Consider the following 11,365-nt stretch of genomic DNA (forward strand, 5'->3'; position numbering starts at 1 on the left):
AATTTTTGGTTGAAAAAAATTGATCATATGAATAAGTTTTATAAAGAAATATGTGAACCCCACCTACTTAAAAGGGTGCAGAGCCAACAAAGGCACCGATCACGAACTATCACTGTGCTATAAGTGAGTTCGTTGGCGACACATTGACCCACCACCTTGCAGGCTCACTCTCCAATGTCCGATGTGGGGATTCTTTTCCAAGCTGTAGTTTTCTTAGTTTCCGTTCCATGTTTGAATCATATATATATTCCCTTTATTTTTGGATTAATGCGTATGATCCCACATCCAAAATAACCAAATCCACCCAAAATACGTAAAATGTAAAGTATAAATCCAAGAAAATAATATATTGTCTACCAACCCTACAGTCCTATGATATTGATCCCACATTGCTGATTAGCGGCGACGGCAACCCAAAGCATTAAGCAGAGAAAAGGGTTTTTACAGAGCGCTTCAAGGTTCATCAATGGCGTCGAGGCTGGTTTGGGCTTCAAGAGTTGCTTCGTATCTCAGGATCTCAATACCCCATAGAGGGTTTGCTTCTGGTGAGCCGAACCCACGTTTTTTATGTACTGATTTTCCTAATTCTTTATCAGTTTTGATTGATCTGTTTGTCTGGTAGATGGATATTTGAAACTGATCGATCTTCTTTTCACATTCGAAGATCTCAGTTTCCATTGATGGGTTTTGTTTATTTTTGCCGTTTGTTTGATCAATGGCTGACCCTTTTCAAGATTTGCAGGATTTGTCTCTGTTTTTGGGTTCACAGATGTTATCCTACTGCTAAATCTACATCTGTTGATATGCATTGTGTTTTCACCTTCCATTTGAATTGTTGTGTGATGAATCCCAAACATGAGATATTGCGTTCTACTCTCCTTTTTATCGCCTTCCTTTGATTTGTTCATATGTTCTTATTTCAATCTTGTTGTTTGAACTAATACCAGTGCCTTGGTGACCTTTCTAGCTGCTGTTATCGTTAATTATGTAGTTTTCTCGGTTTGATATCGATCTTCCTCCCTGGTTTTGCTAGTAGATAGACTCTATGCACATGTCGTGTAATAGCCCAAGCCCCCCGCTGGCCAACATTGTCCTCTTTAAGCTTTCCCTCAAGGTTTTTAAAACGTGTTTGCTAGGGAGACGTTTACACACCCTTATTCGTTATCCTCTCTAACTGATGTGGGATCTCACAATCCACCCCCTTGAGGGCCTAGTGTTCAGGGATCTCACAATCCACCCCCTTGAGGGCCTAGTGTTCAGGGATCTCACAATCCACCCCCTTGAGGGCCTAGTGTTCAGGGATCTCACAATCCACCCCCTTGAGGGCCTAGTGTTCAGGGATCTCACAATCCACCCCCTTGAGGGCCTAGTGTTCTCGCTGACACACTGTTTGGTGTCTGGCTCTAATATCATTTGTAACAGCTCAAGTCCACTGCTAGTAGATATTGTCCTCTTTGGGTTTTCCCTTGAGACATTTTTAAAACGCATCTGTTAGGGAGAGATTTCTACACTCTTATAAGAAATGTTTCATTCTCCTCTCCAATCGATGTGGGATCTCACAATCTACCCCCTTGAGGGCCCAACGTCCTTGTTGGCAAACCAATTGGTGTCTTGCTCTGATACCATTTGTAACAGCTCAAGCCCACCGCTAGTAAATATTGTCCTTTTTGGGTTTTTCTTTGAGGGATTTTTAAAACGCGTCTGCTAGGGAGAGATTTCTACATAAGGAATGTTTCGTTCTTCTCTCCAACCGATGTAGGATCTCACACGTCGCTTTCCCAACCGCATTTATTGTTTTCAAGCTGTAACATGAGTGTAGTGAAATAACGTGTACCTCGAATTTGTGCAGTTGTTAAGGACTTGAAGTATGCTACCTCTCATGAATGGGTGAAAGTAGAAGGGGATAAAGCAACGATTGGCATAACTGATCATGCTCAAGATCATTTGGGTGATGTTGTCTATGTTGAATTACCAGAGGTTGGAACCTCTGTCAAACAGGATGGGAGTTTCGGTGCAGTAGAAAGTGTCAAAGCTACCAGTGATATCAACTCGCCTGTGTCGGGGAAAATCGTTGAGGTCAACGACGAGCTCAGTAGTTCCCCTGCTCTGGTTAGTTCCTCGACCGAATGTTCTTGTTCTTAATAATGATCTGACAATGGCTCTGGAAAGATTTTAGTTTATTTTACTTCTTGTTTGCACTTTTTAGATAGTTTAAGATGGATTCTAGCTAGCAATTGACTTGAGTCTTAGTTTGATTACTTGATATTTATATGTTAGAGGTGCATTAGTATCTCTTCTTGTATCATGAACAAGTCATTTGAGTTTGCATATTGCAGATTCTAAGTTCTTTGGATTCTATAGCTTTCTTTGACCATATTCAGGAGATAGCCTGCCATTTTCTTAACAATTACCGTTTCTTTGATTATCTTCCCCTTTGCGTCTCCTGAAAACTTGATCTCACTTCGGTTGGAGAGGGGAACAAGTGCCAGCGAGGACGCTTGGCCTTGAAGGGGGTGGATTGTGAGATCCTACATCGGTTTGAGAGGGGACCGAAGCATTCCTTAGAAGGGTGTGGAAACCTCTCCATAGTAGACGCGTTTTAAAACTGTGAGGTTGATGGCGATACGTAGCGGGCCAAAGCGGACAATATATGCTAGTGGTGAGCTTGGGCTGTTACAAATGATATCAGAGCCAGACACTGGGTAGTGTGCTAGGGAGGACGTTAGGTCCCATAGGGGGTGGATTATGAGATCCCAGATCGGTTGGAGAGGGGAACGAAACATTTTTTATAAGGGTGTGGAAACCTCTCTCTAGCATACGCGTTTTAAAGCCTTGAGGCTAACGACGATACGTAACGGGCCAAAGTGGACCATATCTGCAAGTGGTAGGCTTGAGCTATTGCAAATAGTATCAGAGCCAAACACCAGGTAGTGTGTTAGGGAGGATGCTAGATGCTAGGGCCCTAAAGGGGGGTGAATTGTGAGATCCCACATCAATTGAAGAGGGGAACAAGTGCCAGCGAGTACGCTGGCCCTAAAGGGGAGTGGATTGTGGTATCTCACATCAGTTGGAGAGGGGAACAAAACATTTTTTTATAAGGGTGTGGAAACCTCTCTCTAGCAGACGCGTTTTAAAACCGTGAGGCTGACGGCGACACGTAACGGACTAAAACGAACAATTTTGGTTTGTTTTGCGTTGTATACGAGTATGAGTATGAGTGACTTGGCTGTTGTTGATGAATATGTATGTGTTAACAATGTAGGTGAACTCAAGCCCATATGAGAATGGATGGATAATCAAGGTGGAGGTTAGTGACAGTAATGAACTGAAGAATTTGATGGACTCCGGGCAGTACACCAAGTTCTGTGAAGAAGAAGATCATTGAAGATATCAGCAGCCTTATCAGATCAGTTGCTTTTCCTTCCTTTTCTTTCCTTTGTGTAAGACTCACAAAAATGGTGGAAATTTTCCCACTGATATCAATAATTTGATCCATTTGAAACTGCATTCTGTAATATTTTCTGTTTTGGCTAGTCTGGCTCAGTTCGACTAAGTCGCTCGGTGGGCTCGGTAGGCTCGTTTTGATCATTCTGCACTGTGCCGAAATTGTTTCTGATGTAGTTTAGGCCAAAAAAATGTCGGTATAGCTGTTTTCGTTCATGCTTACTTTCAAGATAAATAAATTATGCGATTTTATGAATGGATGAGTCAAGCTCACTCGATTTTATGAATGAAATTTCAATATTTTTTAATTTTTTTAAAAGTTTAAAAATATCGGTTTAAAAGTGTTAATATCTTTTAATCAAAGGCTCAGTTCGACTAAGTGGCTCGGTAGGCTCGGGAAGCTCGTTTTGATCATTCTGCACTGTCCCCGAAATTGTTTCTGATGTAATTTAGGCCAAAAAATGTCGGTATAGCTGTTCCGTTTTCGTTCATGCTTACTTTCAAGATAAATAAATTATGTCAGCGTCATGAATATATTTCAAGCTCGATTCAAATTTCAATATTTTCAATTTTTAAAAAAGTTCAAAAATATAGGTTAAAAGTGTTAATATCTTTTAATTAAAAAAATTTTATTCTAAATATTTAAGGGTTCGGTATATTTGAGTGATATTAATGGTTACGAGTAACAATAAGGGTTTTTTTTTTAAAAAAAGAAATTTAAATATATTTTTTAAAATTTTAAAAATATTTTAAGATATTAACCAAAATTTGAAAGTTAAAAAAAGGATTTTTAAAAGTTAAATGGTATTTTTTAAATAAATTAAATGTATTAAACTAATTTTAATTGAAATTTTGAAAGGAAATGTTTATTTTATTTATTTTTTTTTTTTTTTGAGGATAATAAAAAAAACAAAATGTTTAAATTTAGATATTTTTAAATACAAACAGAGCTCCACTCCACATTCCCTTCGTAGAGATAAAAACCCACATGGCCACACCAATGCATATCTACAATGGACGTTGCCATAACTTTTCTTCTTCCATTTCCTCAATCTTTCATCCACCTGCTGTAATCTCTTCTCGGCGCTTTCATGTAAGTTCATCAGCTTTCTCTTCTCCAACTTGTTTTTGTTTCGCTTAAGCTTAGGACCTTTCTCTTCCCCTATCAATTTCACTTCCAAACACTCCAATGGTGGCCTGCAACTTTGTAATTCGGTTTTGAGTTTGTGTAGTTTATTCGTCGGTGTTTTAATCTGGCAATGGAAGCTCTGGTGTTGGTATTGCGCATCATTGTAATGCAAGTTGGAAAATATCGGATTGCTTTTCCGATTATTTCATGTTACTGATTAACGAATCTGTTCATTGTTGTGTTGGAATGAGTTCTTATAGCTTCATCTAGATTTTTTTTTCTCTTTGTTTATGGTGTTTTTGTGCAGTTTGATTTTAAGAAGGATTTGTGTTTTACACACATTTATGCTTAAAACGATCGATCTAGTCTCGTGTATTCTTTCGTTATCTTGAATGGTTATGGCAACATGTCTATCTACGATTGTAATGAAAGCAGATACAAGCCTGTAGATTTACTTATAATGTATGCTTTCATTATCTTTGGTAAATCTGTATGGATAGAAGCCTTTTTGAATTCGTTATGTGTAAATTTGTATGGATACACTGCAGATTGTTGAAGCGCATTTTACTATATATACTATGCCAATGTCTCTACAGTTGCAATAGATACAGATAGATTGTTTTTTTGGCATTCGTTAAGTGTATATTTTTATGAAAAACTCTGCAGGTTGATTTTTGGAAGCGTAGTTAACAACATATACTTACAACCGAGATGTTGTGGAACTGATTTCAGATGGACAGTAAAATGTGCAGAGAATGAAGTTGTTGAGAAATCCAGACGTGATGGCGTTTATGTTGATAAACGCGGAAAATTGAGAACCTTCAATCGCAAAAGATTGTCAAGAAAACGATGTAAGATATGCTACAAACTTGAAACTGTGTTTTGTACTTTAACTTTGGCGTGTATTATCTTGATTTTAATTATCACTTTGTTCAGGTGGTTCCTTGAGGGGACGAGGATGGAAGTATGGATCTGGTTTTGTTGATGGGATATTCCCTGTTTTGGGGCCTACTGCTCAACAGATTATGGACTTTGTTAGGGAAGAAGTAGATTATATGGGACTCTGGGATTTTCTTGACACACTACCTGCCACTAATTCAACTTGGGATGATATCATCAGTGTAGCTGTGCAACTTCGTCTCAACAAGAAGTGGGCTCCAATCATATTGGTAAGAATTAGTCTGATAGTTCAGTCATGCAACTAACCAAATCCAAGGATTCCTCAACTTCTTTGCTTTTTCCTTTGGAAAAAAAAAAGGCTGATAGTTTAGTTACACATTAAGACATGTAGTTATGCAAATTTGTAGGGTGAGAGTGTTAGGAATCACGAACCTCCACAATGGTATGATATTGTCCACTTTGAGCATAAGCTCTCATGGCTTTGTTTTGGATTCCCCAAAAGGCCTATGAAGATAGTATTCTTTATTTATAAACCCATGATCATCCTCTTAATTAGTCAATGTGGGACTCCCTTCCAACAATCCTCAACAGAGAGGAGCTCATGCAAGTTGGATGAATAATTAAAATGGATAAACAAATCTCAGGTCACAATGTGCTTTCTTTTTGAGTGTATGGTGTAAGAGGAGTTCATGCAAGCTTGATAAATAATTTGAATGGTTTAAATAAATGTCAGGAGAGAGAGAGAGAGACAGAGAGACAGAGCTTTATGTCATCAAAATGGCTTTGTGTTTTGTGCAATTTGTACTTATACTTATTTTTGCTGCTGAAATTCTATAGATATGTGAATGGATATTGAACAAAAGCTCCTTCCGACCAGATGTGATTGTGTACAATCTACTTATGGATGCTTATGGGCAGAGATCCCTGTATAAGGATGTAGAATCAACATACTTAGAACTTCTTGAATCTCATTGCATTCCAACCGAAGATACTTATGCACTTCTTCTGAAGGCCTGTTGCAAATCTGGATTGCTAGAGAAGGCTGAAGCTGTATTTGCTGAAATGCGAAAGTATGGCCTTTCACCAAGTATGTTTATTACTCATTTGTCATCTGCTACGAAGGAGCTAGTATTATCAACTTCTTGCTTAGAAATTTAAGCCTCAATTCATATCAAAACATGTGCCTTAGTATTGAATTTCTCTTCAAAGATAATTCTTAGTCATACAAAAATCTTGCACGTGAAATCATATCTTGACCATTAAATTATTCTTGATGCATCATATTCTTTTGTTTTTTGTTTTTATAAACAAATCAATGCTGCCATGTCATGTCAATTCCAGTAATTATTTGTTTTTGAGCTTTTGAGTAATTTAAAGTAGAGTTTGTTTGGTATTTTTTACTGTTTTAGATATATTTATGATACTTTGAAAGTAAAGGATAACATTGCTACAACTGGCTTGAGAAATTGGATGTTTACTTGCAAGATAAATTAACAGAAACAAAGAAAATTTGAAGTTTATGTCAATTGTTATACAGGTGCAATTGTGTACAATGCTTATATTGATGGACTGGTAAAGGGTGGGAACAATGCCAAAGCAGTAGAGATCTTTCACAGGATGAAGAGAGATGGGTGCCAACCCTCTACAGATACATACACAATGTTAATAAACGTATATGGAAAGGTGAGCCCAGACAGGTTAAATTAAGAACTCTTTTATCAGCATTTAAAGTTCGTCATGTCTTGTTTGCTTTAGTACAGTTATCCAAAACCCTCATTCACTTTCCTGACCTATTCAATGGAGCGTTAATACCATACCGTCCACAATATGTTCTGCTATCTTTAAGGCCTGAAGCTTCTGTAAAATAATGACAATCTTATGTGGATTTGAAATTGGTTTTGATTTTTAATCTTTTCCCTTCTAGCCTAATAATCATAGGTTTATGCAGGAAAGTAAGTCTCATATGGCACTAAAGATATTTGACGAAATGAGAAGTCAAAGGTGCAAACCTAACATCTGCACCTTTACCGCTTTAGTAAACGCATTTGCTAGAGAGGGGCTTTGTGAGAAAGCAGAAGAAATATTTGAGCAACTACAAGAAGCTGGTTATGAACCGGATGTCTATGCTTATAATGCCCTCATGGAGTCATATAGGTAAAACTAATCTGGTACGATCTTCTTGTAGATATAGTCTTCATTCTTAAAAGTTAGTGGTGTTTTCACTGTTCACTTCAAAATGGTCGAGTCTTTGAATGTCTGGCTGGTATATGGACCTTGATGGCTAGTGAGCTTTGGTAGGCAATCGAAATTTAATGTTCCTCTTCTAATAGTTACAATATTTCTGATCTAAGAACAATGTTGAAGAATTGATTATAAATTTGATGTTTTGTGGATAAGCTTTATGTTTTCATGCATTAGAAAAATTTAGAGTACCGTAGTAGCCATTCGATGTAATTTTTTCCTTATTAAAAAGCATACCCTTTTGGTCACTTGCAGTCGTGCTGGCTATCCATATGGAGCAGCAGAAATTTTTTCACTCATGCAACACATGGGGTGTGAACCAGATAGAGCGTCATACAATATCATGGTGGATGCATATGGAAGAGCTGGACTTCATGAGGGTATGTAAACTTGAGGATACATTTAACAATTCTTCCATTGATAATTCATTATGACGTCAAGGTTTACACTCATTGCGGAATACATATTATCAAAATCTGGTATTAAAAAGAAAGAGAGCCAACTCAAATTATGTATGTTGTGTTAGGAATCACGACTCTTTACAATGGTATGATATTGTCCACTTTGAGCATAATCCCTCGTGACTTTGCTTTGGACTTCCGAAAAGATCTCATACCAATAGAGATGTATTTCTTACTTATAAACCCATGATCATTCCCTAAAGTAGCCAACGTGGGACTCCATCCCAACAATTCTCCCCTCGAACAAAGTACACTATAGAGCCTCCTCCGAGGCCTATGGAGCCCTCGAACAACCTCCCCTTAATCGAGGCTCGACTCCTTCTCTAGAGTCCTCGAACAAAGTACACCCTTTGTTCGACACTTGAGTCACTTTTGACTACACCTTCGAGGCTCACAACTTCTTTGTTCGACATTTGAGCATGGCTAAGTTAAGGGATGACTCTGATACCATGTTAGGAATCACGAGTCTCCACAATGGTATGATATTGTCAACTTTGAGCATAAGCTCTCATGGCTTTGCTTTGGGCGGAGATGTATTCCTTATCTATAAACCCATGATCATTTCCTATATTAGCCAATATGACTCCCTCCCAACATCATCAACATAGAGTGTTAGATAAAACCTTTGTTTTTCCTTATTTAGATTCACACGTTTACATTTAATTCTCCATTTCACCATTTGACAAACACGTCAAATGGATTAGCTAATTCTTAGACGGCAATTTTCTAGGAAGTGGCACAGATTCAGTTGGCCACTCTCCACCCATTTTTAGGATAGGTTATATTTAAATAGGAAATCTGTTCAGAAGATTTAACAACCTGATTTTGAAGAGCAGTCAAACTTTCAGACCTTCTCTCTGTTATTTTACGCATTTTATTTTTCTTCCAACAACCTCCTGTCGACAATTTCCTCTCACCGAAAAGAAAGGATTTCCCGGGCGATTATCGAAATCCAACATAGAGCAATAGGAAGGTTGCATTGACTGACCAGGGAAGGATCTAAGTGTAAAAATATGTTTAAATTGAAGCTATCATTTTCTTATAATGCTTTTCTAACTCTAAACCTTATGCAATTTAGATGCACAATCCGTTTTCGAAGAAATGAGACGAATTGGGATAACCCCAACAATGAAATCCTTCATGCTTCTTTTATCTGCCTATTCAAACGCTGGCAATGCAGCTAAATGTGAAGATATTATTGGTCAGATGCATAAATCAGGGCTAAAACCAGACACATTTGTGGTGAACAGCATGCTTAATCTTTATGGCCGTTTAGGCCAATTTGAAAAAATGGAAGATCTTCTTTCTACCATGCAAAAAGGACCATATAGAGCAGATATCAGCACGTACAACATCTTGATCAATGTCTATGGACGAGCAGGTTTCTTGGAGAGAATGGAGGAATTGTTTCAATTGCTTCCTGCAAAAAATTTAGAACCCGACGTCGTGACGTGGACTTCACGGATTGGCGCCTACTCGAGAAAGAAGCTTTACAAAAGATGCTTAGAAATATTTGAAGAGATGATTGATGCTGGTTGTTATCCAGATGGAGGAACTGCTAAAGTACTTCTCTCAGCATGTTCAAGTGTAGAACAGATTGAACAGGTTACAAATGTTGTTAGAACAATACATAAAGATGTGTGAAAACTCTATTGCCTGTCTGAACTTATAATCTTCTGCCTTGTTTGTACATTCTGAACTTATAATCTTCTGCCTTGTTTGTACATTCTTATGTTCCAATAGGATTACAATTCAACTGAAAGGTACCTTTGCAAGTGCATTGTGATCCCACGTCGATTGAGGAGGAGAACGAAATTGTGATGTCCCACATTGGTTGGGAGGAGAACAAACCACCATTTATAAGGGTGTGGAAACCTTCCCTTAGTAGACGCGTTTTAAAACCTTGAAGGGAAGCCCGAAAGGGAAAGCCCAAAGAGAACAATATCTGCTAGCAGTGGATCTGGGGCGTTACAAATGGTATCAGAGTCAGACACCGGATAATGTGTCAGCCTTCTCGTTGTTCCCCGAAGGGGGGTAGACAAGAGGCGGTGTGTCAGTAAGGACGCTGGGCTCCAAAGGGGATGGATTGTGATGTCCCATATTGGTTGGGAGAAGAATAAACCACTATTTATAAGAGTGTGGAAACCTTTTCCCAGCGCGTTTTAAAGCCTTGAGGGGGAGCCCAAAAAGGACAATATCTACTAGAGGTTGATTTGGGTCGTTACAGAAACATTCTTTATAAAGGTGTGAAAACCTCTTCGGAAGCCTGAAAGGGAAAGTCCAAATAGAACAATATTTGCAAGGTGTGGAAACCTTTTCAGATGCGTTTTAAAAACCTTGAGGGAAACCACCTTTTCAGATGCATTTTAAAAACCTTGAGGGAAGCCGGAAAGGAAAAATCTAAATAGGACAATATGTCTACTAGTTATGGCTTTAACTGTTACAAATGGTGTTACAAATGGTGTCAAAGTCTGACACCGACAATAGTGTTTCAAACTCTTGTACTCATCAAACCAATGAAAAAAAATGTGAAATCTAAAAGTTTCAATAAAAAACTTTATAAAAAAAAGTTGAATGATAATGAAATAAAATAAATTATTTATTGTCAATAAAGTATTATTCCGAAATTCTTTTTCTTTTTTTATTTTATTTGAAAAATATTATTCCCATTAAAAAAAAAAAAAAAAAAAAAAAAACAAGTAAATTGTAAGAAGAAATTAAAATAAATAGAAAAATTCCAAAAAAAAGCACACAATTTTAGGTACCAAACAAAGCCCACCTACCTCCAATTCTCAGTTTGTTGCCTGTGGCGAAAGTGGGTTTATTGTTGACACATTGACCCACCACCTGACATCCTCACGCTCACACGTGGGACCAAATGGATAGGAACTCGAAAAATTTGATCAATTCAATCTAACTCGAACAACTTAGATGGGATTATGAACATATTTGAATTGAATTATTTCCAAATAAATGAAAAAATATTAATGTTAATTTTAATTATTTGAAAAATAATTTTTAAAATATATATTAAAATTAAATGACTGATATTAATTAAATGTTCTAAAAAATTAATAGATATTTTATGAATTGAATTTTTACTTTTTATTGAAAATAAAATTTAAATAAATTATGGTCGAATTTGATTGGATTTATTATTTAATAAATATTATTTGAGTTGAAAAAAATT

The 11,365-nt window shown here is 37.2% G+C and overlaps 2 protein-coding genes across 2 annotated transcripts; both read left to right on the plus strand.

The window, feature by feature from the left end:
• The first annotated feature begins 202 nt into the window (after positions 1-202).
• LOC111783672 (glycine cleavage system H protein 2, mitochondrial-like) lies at positions 203-3,507 on the plus strand. Its single transcript, XM_023664588.2, has 3 exons — positions 203-545; positions 1,850-2,109; positions 3,263-3,507. The coding sequence occupies exons 1-3, from the start codon at positions 467-469 to the stop codon at positions 3,383-3,385; spliced, it is 462 nt and encodes a 153-aa protein (XP_023520356.2). The 5' UTR covers positions 203-466; the 3' UTR covers positions 3,386-3,507.
• A 1,016-nt stretch (positions 3,508-4,523) lies between these two features.
• LOC111783667 (Tetratricopeptide repeat (TPR)-like superfamily protein) lies at positions 4,524-9,901 on the plus strand (the record flags this gene model as incomplete). Its single annotated transcript, XM_087120388.1, is given in 9 exon segments — positions 4,524-4,537; positions 5,306-5,424; positions 5,510-5,742; positions 6,311-6,560; positions 7,011-7,156; positions 7,422-7,627; positions 7,970-8,094; positions 9,254-9,813; positions 9,816-9,901. Coding segments are annotated over 9 exon segments (1,677 nt in total), but the record flags the coding sequence as incomplete, so codon positions are not given.
• Between the last annotated feature and the right edge of the window lie 1,464 nt (positions 9,902-11,365).

Source organism: Cucurbita pepo, chromosome 20 (assembly GCF_057944985.1).
Source record: "Cucurbita pepo subsp. pepo isolate OVF chromosome 20, ASM5794498v1, whole genome shotgun sequence".
Taxonomy (NCBI): Eukaryota; Viridiplantae; Streptophyta; class Magnoliopsida; order Cucurbitales; family Cucurbitaceae; genus Cucurbita; species Cucurbita pepo.